At 34.9% G+C, this 24,147-nt stretch overlaps 1 protein-coding gene across 1 annotated transcript; it reads right to left on the reverse strand.

The window, feature by feature from the left end:
• Positions 1 to 1,247: 1,247 nt before the first annotated feature.
• LOC133533265 (uncharacterized) lies at positions 1,248 to 22,520 on the reverse strand. Its single transcript, XM_061872222.1, has 4 exons — positions 21,954 to 22,520; positions 4,220 to 4,299; positions 2,410 to 2,487; positions 1,248 to 2,191 (listed from the first exon to the last, which is right to left on the reverse strand). Exons 2-4 carry the CDS (start codon positions 4,275 to 4,277, stop codon positions 1,683 to 1,685), a joined length of 645 nt encoding a protein of 214 aa, XP_061728206.1. The 5' UTR covers positions 4,278 to 4,299; positions 21,954 to 22,520; the 3' UTR covers positions 1,248 to 1,682.
• Positions 22,521 to 24,147: the final 1,627 nt, after the last annotated feature.

Genomic DNA, 24,147 nt, shown 5'->3' on the forward strand with positions numbered 1-24,147 from the left:
ATCAAAGTCGCACAGGTCATCACAGTACACCTTGTATATCAGTAACTTTTCTAGCCTATATGAGCATCTCACTATACTACTGGGCATAGACACTTCCCCTTTTTCCTACCATTTAGTATTATCCAATGCAGTGTGCATTGGATAATACTTCTTTCTTCATTACTTCATTAAAATAAATCAATAAAACTAAGTCCCACAGTAAGCTCAAGAAGGCTTCTGGAGTAGGTATTCAGACAACGATGTATAAAATATACAAATAATTAAATATATGGAAAACACCCATACAGGAACAAATATTTGTGGAATTATCACACAAATAGATGTCCTTGCCGGGATTCAAAACCAGGACCATCGGCTTCATAGGCAGGGTCACTAACGACAAAGCCAGACTAGTCGTCGAAAATATAGGACTACTAAATACAAATTAATTTGCGTTACAATCAACCTAGCAAAACATCCATCATTGTTTTTACATAAATAAAATATATAAATGAGTAGGTAAGATTCGTATGTAACGTGGTAATGTCTTTAAACACGTGGTCAGTTCAGTTTGCTGTATTTAATTCTGAATACATATTAAATTAACGATTGCAAGGTTTATTTTTTGTCTATTACAGGGGTAGTACTTATCTCAACACTACAGTTGTACGTAGGCACCATTACCTTTACGTTTATTCATCGTTTATGCAAGTCTGTATTTAATCATGACCTTTTTATCTTTGTCCTCTTATTGTTAAAAATTTCCGCCTCTTCTATTTGCCATACACAAAGAGATTAATTCAATGAACGCTTTATTTATCAAAGTAAATTCTACAGGAGCATTTATTAAAATGAACCTTCTTTATGAATAAAATGTTTGTTCACCACCTGCTCCAAGATACAAAACAAGCTTTGACATTCACTTATCCTTATTACAAATACGTTCACAAAGCACAACATAATTAGGGAGACTCCCATCTGCCGCTCCCAGAGGCGAGGGATAACACATGTCTGTAATAAATAAAAGGAATGGGATAAGACGGGAGTCGAAAAAGAGGTCAGGGATGAGTATGATAAATAAGTCAATTATTTCACCTTACACCCTGTTTCCATTGCTTGACAGCGAGTAGAAGATTGAATCTTAATATTTACGAAAGAAGACCCTTTTCTGAATTTACCTTTGAAAATTACTCTGCTTGCCGTGGTTTGGGATTCATTTTGTTGTTTCATTGTAATTTGGGATATTTGTTTTAATAATACATGACAGGTGTAAATAATGATTTATTGTGTAATATTTTTGAAGAATCTCTTCACACCTTCCCTGTCCATTTATCCACATGGAGAATTACATGTAATTATTTATGTACATATATTAGAGATGAAAGATATACTTAACATATTTAGGTTTTTTACTGAGACTTTGAAGCAATGTGAAATGTTATAGGCTTTAAATACAATGGGGTCTGGTTCATTCGAAATGACACATGACTACGTTAACAAGAAGAACATTACAGAAAACCTAAATTCTCATCGATACAAAACTGCTAAATGGGATCACATAGCCTTTCCTTCATTCTAGAACTTGAAATGCTACGATTCAATATTAAATTATCGACTAGATGACGCTTTGGTCCCGCAGCGACTAATAAAAATAGATTTTAGATTTTTCTACCAATTTAGAGACACAGGCGACTTGGCACATCCTATCTTACCGCTGTGACCGCTATCACGACATTACGTCTACTTTTACTTCTATTTAATTTCACAGTTTTGTAGCTAAAATGTCTCTCATGGAATGCTATATGCTTTTCTTCGCTAGATTGGTCGGCTTTCTTTTTTACTTTAATCCATCTGTCATTTTTCCAATCGTATTTTTTGCCCATGTCTAGCAAAATATCTTCAAATTTTGGCCATTTTGAACGAACTAAATTAGCTTTTTCAGTCGTACTTATTTTTATTGTATCAATTGTAGGCGTCCCATTTGCCTTGGAAGTACTTTCAGGCACAGGTCTGTCTTTACCTTCGGTTAGATCTTTCGTATAATTGCTTATCAAATTGAGAATATTGATATTATTTTTATCATTGTAAGTATTATGTGCATTGTCTATATCAGACATTTCTAAAGTTTCTTCTTCATTAGAGTATTCTTCGTTTTTGACCCAGTTGTCAGAATATTCATCGTAAATGTCTTCTATTTCATCTTCAATCTTTTCTGTAAGCAAATGTACGTGTAAATAAAAAATAAATGTTTCATCAGAAATAAAAAGAAGAGAATCTTAGAAATCTCCGGAGACGAAAAAAGTATTGGGTTAATCACGTAAAAAAATGTTTTTATCGAATTCTATCAGCTATTTATATTCATTGATATGTTCTGACATAATCAAGCCATCAAAAGAGTCCCTACAACCCTATAAATGTTAATATTATTACCCGCCATTTCCTGGAACTTGGCGATGTCTTTTTGTAGATTTTCTCTGTTTTTACTTTTCCATTTTCCATTACCCTCATCTGTGAACAAAAACATAAATAAAGCCATAATTCTATTAAAAATATACACGAATGCACGAACGCCTATTATGATACGCGTTCGAGCGTTCGTAAATCCTACAATACGCTGATGAAATTCTACATTATAGAGCCTCCCTTCGATTGCTGTTTCATATCAGTTTTCCTGTCAAGAACTATTCCAGACATTCCTTTTTTCAGACGAGTTCCGAGTTACTATAATAAACATCTATTCGATGTAGTTTGGTATCAAAATTCATTGGCTAGTCTAAAAAAATAAAGTTCGTAAGTTTGTTTAGTACCCGAGTACCTTACGAAGCCTACGTTGCTTTAAAAGTGATTGTTTAAAGTGGTAATAAATATTTAATGTTCCCAGGTACTTATATATTTATTTTGTATGCAGTTCATTTTCTATGTGATACATAAGATCTATACATTTTAGATATACTCGTACCTATAAGTACTTATTTCAGTAGACATTATTTATAACTATGAACCTCCAGGTATTTTTCTTTTGTTGCAGTACATGTTTTTTATTGCATATTTAATGTGTTTATATGACTGTTTGGTTTCAGAATAAAATTAAAAATATATACAGGTACCTTTATATGTACCTACACTTACAACTCCTCTGGTGTTGCAGGTGTCCATGGGCTGCGGTAATTGCTAACCATCAGACAATTTGTCTGCTCGTTTGCCTTCTATATCATAACAAACCTCCAACCCGATACTCATTATAAAACAGGTGAAGAAATAGAAGTATTAAAATAGTACAGTACAAAATCGCCAAATTGTTGGCAACTTTTATTCTCCTGCTTAAACCAAAATCTGAATTTAGTAAGCACCCCTATAATGGAACAGGCACCAGTAATGGGATGGTATAGACAAATCCTGTAAAACAAGTATTTACCATCAGTTTTTAATCGCTGGCAACATTGTACCATAAACAAGAACCAAAGAGCTGCTTAAGTTGAATATTTCTTTCACATTTATTAGTATGAAAATGAATGGCGCCATACATCCCATGACTGGAGCAAAAATCCACAGTTTTAATTGGTTAATAATATTGAAACCTATTGCAGAAGCTTTCATTAAATACATAGAAAACATAAAGGACGAATTGGACATTCAACTTTTAACTTTTTTGTATGACTGTATTTTGTGAAAGTTTTAGTATTAAATTTGATCTATGAATTATATTCATTAGTATTATATATGGAATAATATTTACAACATCAATAAATTGCTCTGATAATTAGATTAAGATAATTATATGTAATACTGTCTTACTATTCATAAGTGCTTGTTGCTAGGCCTACATGAATAAAGTATATTTGAATTGAATTGAATTGAATTGAATTGAATTGAATTGAATTAAAGCGTAAAGCGGTAGAAATTTTATAGGTATCGGTGAAATATCAAAAATACTCAAAATTTTCTCTTAAACGTCCCATGATTGGTGCCGTTAACATACCATTTGAAGTTTTCTACTCATAAAATTCCCAATTTATAACAAAATTTAAAAAGCAATTTTGCTTTTTGACCCGAACCAATGATCAAGAAGAAAGTAGGTACGGACGCTAAGCACACTGAGATTTTCTTACATTACCCCGCGAGCAAGCGAACAATTATATTTCTGTCTAATTAGGCGTGTGCGATAGAGACGGATCAGGCGGAACAATGTACAACATTCTTCGTGTTTCGCGTCCTTACTTTAGAATGAAGCAATAATTACCTATAAACGTGGTGAATACAATAATCAGGCAACAAGTGAATGGTGCAAGACGTGGCATGGTTCCTTTTCTCAATTTCCACCTGCAACAAACAGAAAAGTTTGGTTAGCTTAAGAATTGAGACAAACATAATAAGTTTTTGGCAAAAATTTCCTTTTTAGTACTAGTATTTTTTTTATGGCTGACTGTACTTTTCTTTCCACGGATAACTTATAGTCATCGAGATAATTCTAACAACTCCAAACACACTTAGTTTGCGGTGTTTTAGTTTCCATGGCCACCTCCTGTCTCCATATATGCACAATATGCTGAAGGTCTGTTCAGATAGTATTTTCTTGTTATCAATTTATAATAGAAATATACATATGCATTACAAATTGATAACATGAAATTACTATCTAAATATATCACTTGATGTCAAGCCATGCGGACGGAAACCGATAGCGTAAAAAATTGCGATATCTACACTTTTCGCTCGCTGCACCCAGACAGGTCGATACCAGGTAACCTAGTGTTTTTACTAGAGGCTAGTATTTCTATTGGACACTGGATTTATCTAGCTTTCGAGTTATGTTGTTCCAACACCTCTTTTCCGATTTCTCTTGCGTGTAGGTGTAGGTTTTTCGGAACTTATGTAGAAATGTCTTTTAATATTTACCACTAGCTTTTCGGTGAAGGAAAACCTCGTGCACATCTGCGAAGAAATTCGAAGGTGTATGGGAAGTCCCCAACCAGCATTAGGCTAGGCCTCTCGGCCATAAGAGGATGCCTATGCACAGCAGTGGGACATATATAGGCTGAATTTTTATTTATTTAAAATACTTTAATTTATTGGTACTAGTTAAAATTCACTGAGGCCGATTATGTTTCAATAATTTCATATGGTCATCTTATTTTGATACGACCTTCAGTTTTATTATTAGCAAAGATAATTTGAAATAGAGGTGGATTGTCCAAGTAAACTTTATATCCACAGTAAACTTACTGCCATCTTTCGACACATGATTAAAACGTTTAGAATTCCATTTGACTTTGATCCTTATTCTTTCACTAATATGTGTTAAATTTGTTTATATCTAAAAGTGGCGCCATCTACTAGAGCATAGGCCAAAAGTATGGCCATATCTTTTCGAGCGATGGCATTACGCGCGAATCAGAAAGTGCAAGTGAAATTCCTTAAGTCCTTTTCTGATTACATTTCATCACGGCCAAGTAGCCTTACCACGAAATTGTTACTGAATCACACTGATATTCGCTAGGGTGTGCGTAACTTACTCGTTCTGGCTTATTAGTGCGAGCGAGATGTATAGAAAGTAAGTTACGCAGAGTCGCAGACGTTAGCGAATATGTTAGTGTCAAGTCAGTTAAAAACTCGTGGTAGCCGTAAAGGTCGTATAAAACAAGATGAAAACTATATCAAATTATTTTAACAGAATCGGCAATCTTGCACAATATAGGTACTGAAATTGATCAGCCGTGTGAACGGAAACTATTATAGGTATTGTAAAACTGCACTCAGACAGGTCGATACCTGTTTCTATTTGCAACAGGATTCATTGATTTATTTTTCATTTTAAAATTTGAGTCAGGCAACAAGGCCCATATTGTACATGTACATGTAAAAAATAAATCAGTACAATTCTACATGTACCTTATTGACTAACATACATATATGACAATCCAAATCAAAAGGGACTTTATGGCGGTCGGCGCTTACGCCATTATTAGCGGCACGCCAATACCAATACTATTTTTACATTTTTTTTTTTTGTATGACTGTATTTTGTGAAAGTTTTAGTATTAAATTTGATCTATGAATTATATTCATTAGTATTTCAATTATTTATTTATTTCGAATCAACAATAGATCCATAATTGTTAGTATTTACAACAAATCTTAAAATTAATTAAGGTTAGTGACATATAAAATAATAATAACATATCTACAAGTATTATATATGGAATAATATTTACAACATCAATAAATTGCTCTGATAATTAGATTAAGATAATTATATGTAATACTGTCTTACTACATGAATAAAGTATATTTGAATTGAATTGAATTGAATTGAATTGAAATGCGGTACTAAGACTCCTAAGGGCCAACCGGCACTTACTTACTAAACACTATTTTAGCGACAGAATCGCGTCAGCTATGTAGAATAGATTAGATAGAGAGATATTATTCTCAAACACAAACAAATTACATAATATAACAATAACAGAAAGTATAAAGTGCCACGAAATGGCCTCATCTCACCATCTAGTTCATGTAGCTATCGGGTTATTGATCTCATTTCTCTTTTGTATAATTTTCACTTTTCATCCTTATATATTTATTTATTTAAAACTTAATTGCACAAAAGACAAACTTAATGTACAAAAGGCGAACTTAATGCCATGAGGCATTCTCTACCTATATATCTATAAAACTAATACTCTATATATCTATAAAATAAAGAAATAAATATTTGGGGATAATCTTACACAGATCGACCTAGCCGAAACTAAGCAAACCTTCTACTATGGGTACTAGGCGACGATATAAATACGTATATATACATACATATGTACATAGAAAACACCCATGACTCAGGAACAAACATCTGTATTCATCATACAAATAAATGCCCTTACAAGAATTCGAACCCACGACCATCGGCTTCATAGGCAGGGGTCACTACCCACTGGGCCAGACCGGTCGTAGAATCGTCGAATTTATTATACGTATTCTTATAATAATACATAATTAAAGGTACAGAAATTAAGATATATTCGATGGTCGCTTACCATCAGGTGTGCCATAAGCTTGTTTTTAATGGGCGTGGAATAAAAAATGCGATATTGTCAGGTTTCGCTTTGAGAATATACTCGTATGAAATCAAGTAATATCCGCCCACATTTATTAGGCTTTCACGAAACAGAACCCATTAAGAGCATATTATTGATATAAGTATTCTGATGTATCGTGATGGTAATATATTTTATCAACGTAACCTATTGGGATTCAATGATACATTATCAAGAGTTTAGAATTTCATATACAATGCTACATAGACAGAAGATCGAAGAAAATACCTACGTAAATATTTGCCTACTTATACATTATTTACAAAACCGCACAGACAAGTACCCCTAGTGTAAATTTTATCGACATCATAACGTGACGAATGCGTTTGCGTTAAGTCTCATTTTGTATAGGATTTTGAGTTTCCAAAACGTCCCGCTTGGCGCGCTCTTTCTAAATCCAATACAAAATGAGACTAAACGCAAACGCGTACGTCGTTTCGAAATCGAATTTATTTACACTAGGGGTAAAGGATAGGTTTTTTTTGTATTGATAGGTAGGTACTGTTGACATAAATATTAAAATAAACTATTCCAAACTTTTGTTTCTAATAAAAACACCTGTAACCGACACATAATACTTGGTGAACAAAGTTTTTACGGCGCACTTAAGGGGCTGTCAACACCCAATGTCCTTGAAATTGTTGTTACTTAAGCAGTTTTTTAAGAAAATCTATTTGTTTTATATAAGCAAAAAATTTTTTACATTTATTATATGTTAAAGATTACGATCTTACTCGATACATTATTGAACAAAATCTGTTCGATAGAAAATAATTGCAACGATTGGTCTTAAAATTACCATTAAACGGTTCTGCCTTCATTTTTTTTAATTATGGGTCTGCAATTAAAATAATTTCAAATATACCTAAACCGCTAACGAGTAATATTTCACAAATAATCCACATTTTTATTTTATTTTAATAGTTTTCTTATTATTCCCTTGCCCACGCCCAGTAACATTCGTCAGTGCTATCTCATTTATTGCGATACAAATAGACAATAACAGTTTTGAAAGATTCACGGTTAGTTTCACTAGACTTAAATCGACCGGGATTACCTTTTATAGTGTTTATATTGTTTTGTTATAAAAGGTAATCACGGTTTATATCCCGGTCGATTGAAGTCTAGTGACAAATAGACAGTTTGCGCGTTTTAACCAAAGAGGCCAATCAAATTAGATTTTTTCAAGGAATTAATTTTCAGCAGGCCTTCCAGCCAATATATTCATTTGGTCCTAAATGCGTGTAATTCGAGTTAGCGCAATCCCAGGAGGTTGGGGTTTTGGACACGAAAATGTTTTCCACTGTCCGAAAGTTGGTAAAATCTGTAAAAACAGAAACTATTTTAACATTCCTGAGCACATTTGGAGCTTACTACCCATTTTTAACCGACTTCAAGGTTCTGTATTCGGTTGTGGCTATTTTTGTACGTTCACCGATTACTCCGAAACGGTCCGATTTGAGCGATTCTTTTTTTGTTTGAAAGGAGTTACTTCCAAGTTGGTCCCAATTAATTTGGTTTTGATCTGATGATGGGATCCCTGAGGAATTGAGGGAACTCCTCATTTTTTAAAGGCACGTGTATTGTGATTTGGATATTTTCTTAAGCAAATCGAGCATTTCTCTCAAAAACCATCAATTTGATGAAGTGGATCTGATGATGATGATTTTTTGATGATAATGATGATGATTTTTTATGCAGTATTTCCACCGATTACTCTGACACCCGTGATCCGATTTAAGTAATTATTTTTTTGTTTGAAAGGAGTTATTTCCAAGGTGGTTCCATAATATTTTTGGTTCTGATCTGATGGTGGAATCCACGAGGAATTGAGGGAACTCCAAAATTTTTAGAAGCACATGTATGGCAATTCGACTGTATTCTGAAGCAACTCAAGCATTTCCTCCCGATAACTATCAACTTGATGTAGTGCAACTGTAGCTTTACAACGAGTTTGACTCTACATATTAGCTGAAGTGTTCGTAACTTACTTTCTATACATCTTGCTCGCACTAATAGGATGCCAGTACGAGCGAGATGCATAGAAAGTAAGTTACGCTAGCGAATATGTCAGTATCAAACTCGTCGTAAGGCTACTTACTGATTATGAAGACCACGGGCGATATGTGGAATTTCCCTCTTATGGTGTATTATGGTGATGGTGTATTATGGTGATGGTGTCTTATGGTGTCTTAGTATAGGGTATTTTGATTATTGTGTGTTCTGTGTGTGTGACATAAATTATGTTCATTGCTGTCGAGTAAGGCAATCCAACGTATTGCATATACTTATACAGTGAGCCATTGGACAAAGCCGAAATGTACATATGCATTAGGGTATTTAGAACCAGTGTACAAAGTATCATAACAACCGGTGAAGCGGTTTCGATATCGAAATTAACAAATTACTATTTTTTACTTTGGAGCAGCCTGTATGTGTTAGTAGCTCCTAAGGTAATATCCTCAAAGAATAATATGGAACCTTCTTCGATCTTTTGATTGTCTTTTTTATTTATGACACTAATAAGCTTCTGATTTTTGAATAATGTCATCATTATCAAATATTTCGAACAAATTGTCAAAAACACTGCCAAAGATTAACACAGTGTGTTTGTTTTTGTTGTCGATTATTTCAAATAACATTTGTTCGAATTTTTTTTTTTATCTTTTGTTCTAATTAAAAAAATATTAACGTCAGAGCATTCCTGAGAAGTAACCCTACGTGGGATTTCAGAGTTTGTCGAATGGCTAAGGTCACCCTGTATAGCCACATCCTTATCGAATCGCACCAAAATCATGGGATACTCCTAAATTTGGCTTGGAACCGACTTCAAATATAATTGGTAACGCATATACTTAAAAAAGAATAATATTTTATTTTGTCCTTTTATAAGTCGGTTTACTTTTTTGTAAAAAGTTTTATAATAAATAAATTACTTTATAATAAATAAATTAATAAATATTATAGTACATTCTCACACAAACCAGAGTAAGCTCAAGAAGGAACACAATACAGTAAACAAAGTAATAAACACACGAATACATGAAATCATTTCGACACCCAAAACCGCGAGGTATGGTGATGAAACAAGGCCGTTATATGAATTACGACACGTTGAAAATGATTTCTAATTCACGAGGAGGTAACGTGGTAATTTGGAAACAACAATTACCGTGTGGTTGGTGGAAAATTGGTGTAATTGTCACGTTACTCATTAAATAGTATCTAATAATAGCTGATCATTATAATAATTAAAGACTTTCTTAGAAATAGGTTTAGTTTATTACATTTAAAGTCACACGAAGTAAGCCACAATACAATCGAAGATACGAAGCTCTCATTTTGAAACATTCTGAAACAACATTAAACTTGACATGAAATTTCAAGTAGTTTTGTACATAAAACCTTCGCTCTTAATTTAGAGCACTACATTATTTTCCCCTGAAAGAGGCTCACTGTAGTTTAAAAAGTGTGCAGAAAGTGATTTGTTTCTGCACTAGAGCATTTTACTTTCCAAGTACGATTTTTTTTTTTCGATATGCAATAGAAATTTGGTTTTAAAAGGATTTGTTACACAATTTCCATTCTGATATTTAACTCCCCATTTCATAAATAACGATATGGTTAATTGAAAGTACCCTCAAGAAATGTTACATAATATACCATATGTATATGTATATGTTATGTTATATTTGACGACCGGTCTGGCCTAGTGGGTAGTGACCCTGCCTATGAAGCTGATGGTCCCGGGTTTAAATCCTGGTAAGAGCATATATTTGTGCGATGAACACGGATATTTGTTTCTGAGTCATGGGTGTTTTCTATGTATTTAAGTATTTATGATATATATAATAATATATCGTTGTCTAGGTACCTACAACACAAGCCTTATTGCGCTTACTGTGGGACTTAGTCAATTTGTGTAATTATGTCCTATTATATTTATTTATTTATTTAATATTATACTTAGTTATGTTTTAAAAAACACATGTAAATATTTTACTTGCCTCGTATTCGAAATTAAAAGTAGAGTGTTTAACTCGGGTGAAAGGCATCATTTCAGCCTCGGACTTTTGACGCTCTCATTACGTCCGAGCGCCAAGCTACCCTGGCAGAAATGAGTGCCTTTCATCCCTTGGTTAACAATCTACTATTGTATTATAATTTTTAACAACTAACTAGTACCAGACCTCCAAATAACCCAAGTTCTTGACACACACGTTCAAGAATTTTGGAATCTTTCGCTTGCTCGGATATCAAATATCAATAATAACACGAGGAGTTAAACAACAATTTTGTCCCCTTCCAAAACAAAAACTCATTAAAAGTTCTTTGTCACAAAAACTTAGTCAGGTTAGACAAAAACATTAGACAAAAAGAATTATAGCAGTTTTTTTTCTGGAAGCAATCCCAGCACGCGAAACTAGTACGCAAAGTAAGCCACAGTTGGTCTGACTTTTAATTTATATCGACTTTCCGCGCCTTAAGGATAAAATTCTGGAGTTATCTTAGACAGACTGCCTTAACTTGCCTTTATTTATGATTCTATAATATATAATGTATGTATGTATACATGTATTTATTTTATTAGTATGTAGGTATGTATTATATTGTTTGCGTCTTCATTTTGTTGAATTATATGTATATCGGCACTACCCGTTCAATGTTGTAAGTTCATAGTTTCCTGCTACCCAAAGGTTGTCTGGAAGAGATCGCTTCTTAGCGATAAGACCGCCTGTTGTTACCTAACTTTTACGTGTTTTTTTATTTCCTGTCTTTTTTTAAATGTATGGTGCACAATAAAGAATATTTACTTACTTACTTACTTACAGACTCTATAAGTTCACACAGATATTAATTTTGTTCAGGAACAAACATACTTAGGAGTCATGAGTATTTTCTACGTATAAGTATCATATTTATTGACCGAAGCGTAGCGTAGGTCTACGTTTTGACTCGCGCAATCTGCTTTCGTATGTCCGGATGTTCTCCTCTACAGGTCGCAATTCTCAACCGATTCGCGTGAAATTTTACGACCATATTCTATGATCAAATAGAATTTTTTTGTCGATCCAGTTTTTGGAACTTTTTCAAAATGGCGGAGTCATGGTACGTCGCGCCTAAACAAATAGTCGTATCGATATCATAAGAGTTTCCTCCTTGTGAGACATGGTTACAGAGTGATTTGCGAAAAATTGAGATATTTTAGAACGCTGGTTTAGGGGGTATTTAGATATTTAGGTTTTTCTCGAAAATAAGTAGCCTAATTTCACCGTGTCACATATATCCATTCGTGGCTCAATTGGAATACACTAGCTTCACAATCATGAGATTCCGGGCTCAAATCCCGAACGATGAAATCTTTTTTGTTTTTTTTTTGCACTTTAATTTCTTATTTTTTATTGACTAAGCTTTGTAACAGGGAGAGAGAAGAGGACCCTGGATCTATTCCCTGAATTGTAACATTTTGTATTTTTTTTGTATTTAAATTTCGTATTGTTGATCAAGCGAGCACGAAGCGCGAGCAAAGCGTATTCGTTTCAGTTTTATTCTCTGAACTTTTTTTACAGCCGTTAAAGTTCAAGGAGACGGACAGTTGCGCAGGCGAAAACGGGTTCATGTTTAAAAAAATCTGAGCAGTTTTTGCATTAAGATTAATTTATCAACTTTGGCTTGGCTATAGAGACGTAGTTGTAGATTGGAATATTGATATTATATTAGAAATAGAAGTTTAAACGTAAATGTATGTTATATTGCTTTAATAAATAAAAAATATATATCATAGCTAAAAGTGGGAAACGGTTTTCTAACATATTTCCTGCGTGCAGTCGCCGCAGAAAGTTTCGGTACGGTTCGTGGCATTCTTTTAGAAAATTTTGGTGCAGATTACTAAGAGCCAGCGATGCTTGCTATAATTTTGTCTACAAAAATTCAGGCCACAAATTTGCAGGAACACAATGTTCCGAAGATTTATTACATATCTTCTGTTGATATTTTAGTCAAGGTATTCGATATAGCAAAATGATGTTTTAGCGGATTAAATTGCCAAATCCTATAGAGATAAAACACTACAGAGGGAAGCTCTGATGGCCCTTCTTCTGCCGACGAAGATGGAGGTGGTTCTACTTTTACCATTCAGGGGATGACCGACTAACTGTGGGCGTTTGGAAATGGGAAAGGGAGTATTTTCTCTTTCCTTCCCATTTTGTAGGCGTTGGCAAAGAGAATTTGAAATGGAGGTGGACTGTCAAACAAAATTTTGTTGCTACAGTAAAATTGCTGCTATATCTTTCGACACATGATAAAAATTGTAGAACGACATTTGACTTTCCTTTCCTTGATGATCTTTTTGATCCTTATTCGTTTACTAATATATGTTAAAATTGTTAAAGACCTAAAAGTGGCGCCATCTAATAGATAAAAGACCAAATATTTGACAGCATCGTTTTGAGCGATGGCACCATAACGTTCCAAAAGTTTTAATCATATGTCCAAAGATGGCAGTAAATTTACGTGTCTACAAAGTTTTCTTAGTTAATAATTAATGAAAATTCCTTTTCCGTGCAGGCTTTTTAAATTCTGATATACGAAAAAGTATCTATAAAAAATTAAGAGCTATTAACATTATTTAGAGGTCGCTATAAATGAAACAATACTGCTATACAAAATAGTATGAAAATAAATTGACCCATCAATAAATCTGCTTTGGAAATGTCTTTAAGGGCTCTTTATTCGTTTTATTTATTATTTATAAGTATAAGTATGCTTAAAAAGATGGCGATCGTTTTTTTCTTGTTTTAGGTAACTTTGAATTTTTTTATTTGTATGAGGATATTGCAAATCACAAAATCATAGCGACCACCTAATCATTCGCAAATGAGTTCAAATTTGGCACATAGATTACTGTTCCATAAAGGGAGCCATGTGAAGATAAAATCCTTTCAACTTTTCTCTACATACAAAGTTGGACCATCCTATTCGATAATTATGTTTTTTTGTCAATTTAGTTTTTATAAATTCTTCTAAACAGCGGAGCCATAGGTACATTTATTCAGTTTTAAGGGCTCCTCGACACGATGGCCCAGCGTAGGACGCAGCTATGCGGTGAAATGAGATAGCAATATCACTTGCTCCCTCTAACGCAGTGGTTCCTAACCTTGTCAGTTCTGCCACCCCTATGACTAACTAGGGAACCCGATTTTACCCCTACTCCCAATAAATATCAATATTCTTTCTTACAGGTCTAATTTCTGTTATATGCGCCCCTAGGACTTGCCTACGCTGGGCCATCGTGTAGAGGAGCCATAAGCTATGCTCGCGAGGTCTACAGCTCACAGAGCTACTAGTCTATTTACGTATGTATATCGTCGTCTCGTACCCGTAGCTTTCAATTCAACTCAATTTATTTATTTGCAACCAAGTACAAAACACATACAACTTAATGCTAGGTGTACAGTACGTGGACCCTGATAGGGCGCAGCAAAACCTTATGGACTACATGAAACTAATTTTAATCTTATGGTATATAATGGCTATTAAAATATAATTACAATTCGAACTATTCCATAATTTAATAAACATTCCATAAAAGTATTTCATAAAAAAATAATTGATCGACAAAAAAAGCTTTGCTTAGTTTGAGGCTAGGTCGGTATGAGATTGTTGGGTTTTTCGGTTAAAATAGAAATGTAATATGTAAATGGGGTCCTTTATCACGAACAGTTACACACACACACACACACACACACACACACACACACACACACACACACACACACACACACACACACACACACACACAAGAATAGAGAGGAATTCCACAAGTACAACTCATAACAGATTCTTCTCAAGACAAACCTAGCTCACGAAACTAAAAAGTAGGATGTCGATTATAATTTAACAATTTGTAATGGTTTTTAACTGGTTTTGATACTTCTTTAACGATTGTCATGGTTATTAGGTTACTTCTCACGCACGACTCTAAGGGGCTCCCTAGCGCCAATGACCTTCGATCTGAAACCCTTAGTTTTCTAATGGTTTTTGTAGCTTATCATATTAACAGCAACGTCTTTAAGCAATATAGTATCTCATATTCACTTCAAACTTTCGAGATATTTGGCATCAAAGTTGTATTCTAGCCCAATAAACTTTTTTCCAAAAACTGGTATTCCGTGCATAACTTTTGTGTTAATTAGTTTAAAATTAAAATGTCTGACCAGATTTTAGAGACGTGAAAGACGAGACCAAATATATAGATTTCGTATATGTGAGATCCTTTACAACAAAAGAGTTATGAAAAAAGTGTTTTTCTAGACAATGTTTAAAAAAATCATAAAAAATTAGCGTTCATTTCTTTCAAAATCCGACAGACAAGAATGGAAATAAAAGATTGAAGAACCGATAGCCGTTTGTCTTATAATTCTATCTGTAGTACAAATGTAGGAGTAACGGATCAAAGCTTGTCAAAAATCAACCGCGGAAGCCTTCCGGAAACTTCATTTCGCATCACCTATCAGCGTGGGCGATCTTTGAGGTAGTATCAAAATAAGATAAATAATCGGCCAAGAGCATGTCCGGCCAAGCTCAATATATATAAAAAATAAGCAAAAATTAAATAAAATAAAAAAACATTTTGCATTTTGTATGGGAGCTACCCTAAAAAAATGTGTAGTTTTTAATTTACCGTTCTGTCGCCATGCATAATTAATGTATCCATGCCAAATTGCAGCCTTCTAGCACTTACGATCACGGAACAAAGCCGCGGACGGACAGACAAACGAACATGGCGAAACTATAAAGGTTTCTAGGTGACTATTAAGGGTTATTAGGTGCATTTCATTAATTTCAGTGATTGTACACTTTTCTTTGTGTTTGTCATTCATTCACCGTTACTTCTGTTTTACTCATTTCCTCAAAGGTTAACTGGAAGAGATCCCATACAGGGATAAGTTCGCCTTTGTTGTATTTAATTTACTCTGTATATGTGTTTTTCGTGTTTTTATTTCTATGAACAATAAAGTATATACATACATACTATTACGAAACACTAAAAACCCATGACAAGTTCTTATTCAGAATCGGGCTTTAGTACGCAAAGTAAGCCACAGTTGGTCCAACTTTTAATTTTTCCTTTCCTTTCCGCGCCTTGCGGATTAAAATGTGGACCTTTCTTTCTCTCATTCAATCCGTACACCTGCCGCTTTTTACATACAATTTCCTTTTTAATAACGTTAAACAGTATTTAAGGCATTTGCTTAAGCCCGTTTAAAACAAACGCCCTTGACCTTATTCCCCTTTAATTGAAATATTTTGACCTTTTCATAATGGAATTTAATTACTTTTGATTTACATTGTCTGCACTTGAATGGGTTTTGAATTGAATTTGTACTCAATTTTAACTCTTGTTTTAATTGACTTAAATACAGATAGGCTGTGTGCTAAATGACATTTTAAAAAACATCGTTCAATGGACGTGTGCAAGTGATAATTGACCGAAGCGTAGCGTAGGTCTACGTTTTGACTCGCGCAATCTGCTTTCGTATGTCCGGATGTTCTCCTCTACAGGTCGCAATTCTCAACCGATTCGCGTGAAATTTTACGACCATATTCTATGATCAAATAGAATTTTTTTGTCGATCCAGTTTTTGGAACTTTTTCAAAATGGCGGAGTCATGGTACGTCGCGCCTAAACAAATAGTCGTATCGATATCATAAGAGTTTCCTCCTTGTGAGACATGGTTACAGAGTGATTTGCGAAAAATTGAGATATTTTAGAACGCTGGTTTAGGGGGTATTTAGATATTTAGGTTTTTCTCGAAAATAAGTAGCCTAATTTCACCGTGTCACATATATCCATTCGTGGCTCAATTGGAATACACTAGCTTCACAATCATGAGATTCCGGGCTCAAATCCCGAACGATGAAATCTTTTTTGTTTTTTTTTTGCACTTTAATTTCTTATTTTTTATTGACTAAGCTTTGTAACAGGGAGAGAGAAGAGGACCCTGGATCTATTCCCTGAATTGTAACATTTTGTATTTTTTTTGTATTTAAATTTCGTATTGTTGATCAAGCGAGCACGAAGCGCGAGCAAAGCGTATTCGTTTCAGTTTTATTCTCTGAACTTTTTTTACAGCCGTTAAAGTTCAAGGAGACGGACAGTTGCGCAGGCGAAAACGGGTTCATGTTTAAAAAAATCTGAGCAGTTTTTGCATTAAGATTAATTTATCAACTTTGGCTTGGCTATAGAGACGTAGTTGTAGATTGGAATATTGATATTATATTAGAAATAGAAGTTTAAACGTAAATGTATGTTATATTGCTTTAATAAATAAAAAATATATATCATAGCTAAAAGTGGGAAACGGTTTTCTAACATATTTCCTGCGTGCAGTCGCCGCAGAAAGTTTCGGTACGGTTCGTGGCATTCTTTTAGAAAATTTTGGTGCAGATTACTAAGAGCCAGCGATGCTTGCTATAATTTTGTCTACAAAAATTCAGGCCACAAATTTGCAGGAACACAATGTTCCGAAGATTTATTACATATCTTCTGTTGATATTTTAGTCAAGGTATTCGATATAGCAAAATGATGTTTTAGCGGATTAAATTGCCAAATCCTATAGAGATAAAACACTACAGAGGGAAGCTCTGATGGCCCTTCTTCTGCCGACGAAGATGGAGGTGGTTCTACTTTTACCATTCAGGGGATGACCGACTAACTGTGGGCGTTTGGAAATGGGAAAGGGAGTATTTTCTCTTTCCTTCCCATTTTGTAGGCGTTGGCAAAGAGAATTTGAAATGGAGGTGGACTGTCAAACAAAATTTTGTTGCTACAGTAAAATTGCTGCTATATCTTTCGACACATGATAAAAATTGTAGAACGACATTTGACTTTCCTTTCCTTGATGATCTTTTTGATCCTTATTCGTTTACTAATATATGTTAAAATTGTTAAAGACCTAAAAGTGGCGCCATCTAATAGATAAAAGACCAAATATTTGACAGCATCGTTTTGAGCGATGGCACCATAACGTTCCAAAAGTTTTAATCATATGTCCAAAGATGGCAGTAAATTTACGTGTCTACAAAGTTTTCTTAGTTAATAATTAATGAAAATTCCTTTTCCGTGCAGGCTTTTTAAATTCTGATATACGAAAAAGTATCTATAAAAAATTAAGAGCTATTAACATTATTTAGAGGTCGCTATAAATGAAACAATACTGCTATACAAAATAGTATGAAAATAAATTGACCCATCAATAAATCTGCTTTGGAAATGTCTTTAAGGGCTCTTTATTCGTTTTATTTATTATTTATAAGTATAAGTATGCTTAAAAAGATGGCGATCGTTTTTTTCTTGTTTTAGGTAACTTTGAATTTTTTTATTTGTATGAGGATATTGCAAATCACAAAATCATAGCGACCACCTAATCATTCGCAAATGAGTTCAAATTTGGCACATAGATTACTGTTCCATAAAGGGAGCCATGTGAAGATAAAATCCTTTCAACTTTTCTCTACATACAAAGTTGGACCATCCTATTCGATAATTATGTTTTTTTGTCAATTTAGTTTTTATAAATTCTTCTAAACAGCGGAGCCATAGGTACATTTATTCAGTTTTAAGGGCTCCTCGACACGATGGCCCAGCGTAGGACGCAGCTATGCGGTGAAATGAGATAGCAATATCACTTGCTCCCTCTAACGCAGTGGTTCCTAACCTTGTCAGTTCTGCCACCCCTATGACTAACTAGGGAACCCGATTTTACCCCTACTCCCAATAAATATCAATATTCTTTCTTACAGGTCTAATTTCTGTTATATGCGCCCCTAGGACTTGCCTACGCTGGGCCATCGTGTAGAGGAGCCATAAGCTATGCTCGCGAGGTCTACAGCTCACAGAGCTACTAGTTTAATTTTGATTTAATTCTTGTGATAGACTACAATACCTATACTCTGTATCTTTAGGTATTTAAATAAAAGTAAACAAACAATTTGTAAAATTTCGGGTAGTTATAACATTTATAGGTTAACCAACCAAATACAAAACCGCCTGGATCTGTCACTAAAAGACCTCACTTTAAACCTAGATTATTTGATCATGTAATGTTTTCATCTACCAACTGGCTTATGAAGCCATTTGAGGGTAGATTTTGTTTACCATTTTTTAAATACCTAAAGATACAGAGTATAGTGGTAGAGAGGCAGATAAAGAAATAACGTTTTTTTATTTTTCCGCGGTAGGCCCTCGTGTCAGCGCTCTTTCTATTGTGTTACTTGCTATTTCAAAAAAAATACAAAAACAGCGAATTCCTTTATATATTTCAATAACATCTGCTAAGCTCGTGTTTTACATTGTTATTTTACATTCGCGGTCCAATTCACCACATGGCAGCTCTGCTACGCAGGACGCCAACCCACGCGGCGGATTGCAAGCGGTGGACGGGGTTTGCAGGCTTTATAGGACCCAAGAGGCATCCTATTTAGGTGTTGCAGTAGGGCTAAGATGGTCGGCTCTTTATCATTTGTCACCATACCTGTCCCGTTCTAATAAGTATGTAAGTGCGAAAGTGACGGGCATAGTGACAAGTGATAAAAGTGGAACCATGATGCCGCCGCAGGACACCACGGAGTCCGCGGGCACTTACACAATCCTACATAATGAGGCGGACGGCGAGGCGGACTGTATCTTTAATTGCAAAAAGAGCATGAGAATCCAATCTGGGATGCACTTACCAGAATTTGAAGCCCATCCTGACCTGCTCATAGGTAATGTTATTTATGTATACCTTTTTTGACGACCGGTTTGGCCTAGTGGGCAGTGACCCTGCCTACGAAGCTGATGGTCCCGGGTTCAAATCCTGGTCCCATGTATTCGTGTGATGAGCATGGTTCCTGAGTCATGGGTGTTTTCTATTTATTTAAGTATTTATAAATATTTATATATTATATATATCATTGTCTAAGTACCCGCAACACAAGCCTTATTGAGCTTACTGTGGGACTTGATCAATTTGTGTAATAATGTTCTATAATATTTATTTATTTATTTATACCTAATACCTATTTTTGGATCAAATATATGTCTACATAAATAAAGTGATTACCTCCTTATCGTAATAAGGCAGGCAGGCAGGTTATGAAGCGAAAGTAATGTCTCAGGTGATATATTGTGTATAAATAAACCTTTAATATCTAAGCAGGCACTATTTAATAAGAATAAAAGCGTAGAGCCCACTTGGTAAGCGGACACCGTAGCTCTTACACCGTGTTATGGTTTTCAACTTCGTTAATTTCCAGGATGCGTTCCTGAGCTTTATTTAATTTCTCAAAGACACTGGTATTCTAATTGACTTTATTTCGCTTCAAAAGATAATTCTTACGAGTGTGTGAACTTGCCTTAGGCCTTGTTTACATATTGGTTATGTAAAGTACGAGGTTGATTTTGATGTATGGGTGTGAAGCTTGGACTCTGACTCAGAAAGAAGAGAGCAAGCTCTTAGTGGCGGAGAGGAAAATCTGGCGGAAGATTCTGGGACCTATCAGAGATGAAGATGGAACTTGGAGGCGTAGGAAGAATAGGGAGCTAGAGGAGCTGGTTGCGATGCCCAATATAATTGGCTTGATCAAAGGCACACGACTCCGCTGGCTCGGTCACCTAGAGAGGATAGGAGAGGATCGTGCCGTGAGAAGAGCGTATGTGGGGCACCCGGGTGGAAAACGTCCGTCTGGGCGTCCCAGATACCGCTGGAGTGACGAAGTCCTAAAAGACCTGTTCGCCCTCGGAATACCCAACTGGCGTGAAGTGGCGCAGGATAGGGCAGAGTGGCGCTCTCTTGTGTCAGAGGCCAAGATCCTGTTTGGGTCACTGAGCCAGTGAAGAAGAAGAAGAAGAAAGTACGAGGATGCAGTTGCTGCAAATTGCTCTCAAACGATCCATATACGAAATGACATTGATATGTCATAGTTTACAATTGTTGGGTTGAGTTAAATATAATGCCCGTGTTACAACAACGCTATATGCAGCATTTAATTTTTTTTGTAAAATTGTATCCCATCTAAAACATAAATGTGAAATGAGAACCAAGTTCAATATTAAGAATATGCGTCATTGTTGATTTCGCCGGCAAAATTAAAGTTCAGGATTTGACTTCCATTGAATTCACGATAAAAATAGCTGCGTTAAAATCATTTTCAAGTTCAAAAATTACAAATTCTAAAACACCCAAACTTTGCCACCCGTCTCGTGTTATACAAAAGCATAAAATACCAGTCTCATTTATTGATTTCCCAATTATTATTATTTTTCTGGCACGCGATTTTTCTATAATCTTTTTTCCATTATATAGCAATGAGATTACCGTTCTTAAATTTTCATTAAATGGTCTCAATAATACGTACTAATTCTGATAGTTGATAGTTTAGATTTTTATTTGATGGGCAGATTTATATTTAGTTTAGTTTTTTTTACCAGACTTCGCTAAAATTTGGTAAGTCTTCAGCTACTGATTCAGGGCGGAATAAATTCAAAATTCAAATTAAGAATAATAAAATTTATGTAATATTCCGTTGAATTGCAAAAATACCATACGTTTAAACTCAGAGGAATATTTAGCAGGACATACAGTAAAATAGTGCTTATATTTATTGTACAGAATAAGGAACTCTATTTATTTTTATTTTTATAAAACGTAATTAAATGTTGCCTATAGCGTTGTTGTAACACGGGCATTATACGAGTATTTAACTCAACCAAACAATTGAAAATCAATTATTGATTCTACTACATTCTTAAAATAACCATATTTTTAAATGTGCAATCAAGGTTACGAATAGATACCTAAAATATAATATTAGACCATGAATTAATAAAATAAACAAACCTTTATATCTCTCGTATAACTTCCAAGAGTAGCCAATAAAAGCAACAACAACGGCGAATTAAATTTGAAAATAAAGCTTTTTCCAAATCACGAAACTTTACTTTGTTACGAATCTCGGCTCTGCTGCCGTACGCGCGGTCTCCCGGAGAGTTCGTAGCAGACTAAAGTCGAAACCGACGTATAAGTCGACTAAAACACCCTTACCTTTATTACTACTACACTCCAAACCACAAAGCATACATTGCGTGCTTAATACGAACGTACGCTCTAAGTTGTGTTCTGGTCGCGTCAGTGGATATGATGAAAGGTAATTTACTCGTTCGTTTGCGTTGCGTGGTGGTGGACCCGCCCGCTTTGCAGCCACCCCACATTCTCCTATATTCAAAGTGCTTAAGCCTGTATTGTATGTCTGTAGAGAAGGTGGGCTTTTCAATCAGATGCGCTGCCCTTAAACCGGTAGAGAGTACCGAGTTGCATTCAAAAGTCTAAAGTTAATTAACTCTGGTATAACAATGTCTGGCAGGTTTTTTTTCCTATCCTTTATGCGTCCATTTCCAATACCTGTGTCTATGTTCACATTAATTAATGAACCAGTTCTCATTTTGTTTCTTCTTATTCTCTACTTATTTCGAAGGCATAAATACCTAGAAGTATCATTGTATTTAAAGATAGGTTTTAAAAGCCTTTCTTTAAGGATTGTTAACTATTTTCGGTTGTCTTGTTTTGACATTTCTCGCTCTCAATTGACATGAAATGATTTGCTTGAATTGAATTTTCAAGGCTTTGCCTCGACATAAAAAAACTTCTGCGTTAGTGCGTTCAATTTAATTCGAGAATACTAAGGAGAGAAAAAGGGGAGGTCCGTTTAACGAGCGAAGACATGGGCAGAAACTCGTTGATAATAAAATGGCTAATATAACGAAAGACCCAACCATCTGCCTGTCATCATATTTATATGTTAATCTCCACCATTATTATGTCATTTACGTCGGCTGAACATTTATTATCTCCGGTGCGGCAAACAAAACGAAATCATTAAATGCGGTCCCCGTTTTAACAAAAATGTCCATTAGTAACCCTTCTCAAATGCTGCGTAAGCCCAGCTTTGTTTTTTGTGATATTTTCATGGCTCTTTTTTTAGATTTCCCCGACTTTTGTCGTGATACCCTGCGATGGGTAGATTGGAATACCGAAATGTTTTATTATTTGCCGGTTATTTGCGTTATGGTCGGATCGAGGGGATCAGCGAAATGAGAACGGACAGCCGCAGTCTGAGCGCTAATCCAAATGATTTTCGAATGTGCGCATCTATACATCATTACTTTTTTTAATTTGTTATAAGTGTTACCAAAAAAAAGTAAAAATAAAAAGAGAAAATGTTTTTCCACTTCTAAATATTATCCATTCTCCATGTTTTTTTTATGTTATTCACACAATGAAAAACTAAGTTTATACCCTAGTAGCATTTTGGTAGGCATTTTGTTTGGGCCTCTGTAAGTAAACAGAGAGAGAGAGAGTAGGTTTTCCTTTTTTTTTCATAATTAGCAATACATTTAAAGCGAAACCTATAAACCTAGAATATATAATGCTGAAGCGATCGACATCAATATCAAAGTGATTTGTTAAGATTTAGTTAGTGGAAACCGTTTTCGCCGGAAATAGAATTTCATAGAAAATGTACCGTTATTTTGTTAGGATCGCAAAGCTATTATAAACTGAAATAAATGTCATATACTAAGAGAAAGTGACCAAGGCCTCCAGTGCCCCAGGCTGGAATCGAACCAGCGTCCTCTGCTATCGCGGCAGGTGCCTGAGCCACTCGGCCACCGGGGTCACGGTGGCATTAGGCGAATTTTTCCAAGTAGGTATATGCATTTCTTACTGAAGGCTTACGGCGCCCCCTAGCCATCTCTAAGGTAGAACAGTATGATTCATACCTTCTAACTGGATCAACTCAGGTGATACCGAGCTAGCGAGAGAGATGGCGCTGCCAATCAATACTATTAGAATTTTTTTTTTTTTTTTTTAATAGCCTATCTTGTGTCCCACTGCTGGGCAAAGGCCTCCCCTTTTTTCCGCCACTCATCACGGTTTGAAGTATGTTCCCGCCAGTCTCTGCAAAAAGCGTTAATTAGAATTATTAGAACAAATTAAATTATTTTTAGAAAATATTTTAATTTGTTTTTATTTCAAA

This window comes from Cydia pomonella, unplaced genomic scaffold, assembly GCF_033807575.1.
Source record: "Cydia pomonella isolate Wapato2018A unplaced genomic scaffold, ilCydPomo1 PGA_scaffold_145, whole genome shotgun sequence".
NCBI lineage: Eukaryota > Metazoa > Arthropoda > Insecta > Lepidoptera > Tortricidae > Cydia > Cydia pomonella.

Coding starts and splice junctions, on each gene's coding strand:
- LOC133533265 (XM_061872222.1), bottom strand. CDS start 4,277: ATGCCACGTCTTGCACCATTCACTTGTTGCCTGATTATTGTATTCACC. Junction 2,488..4,219: donor TGTATTCACCACGTTTATAG/GTAATTATTGCT, acceptor TTTTGTTCACAG/ATGAGGGTAATGGAAAATGG. Junction 2,192..2,409: donor CAAGTTCCAGGAAATGGCGG/GTAATAATATTA, acceptor ATTTGCTTACAG/AAAAGATTGAAGATGAAATA.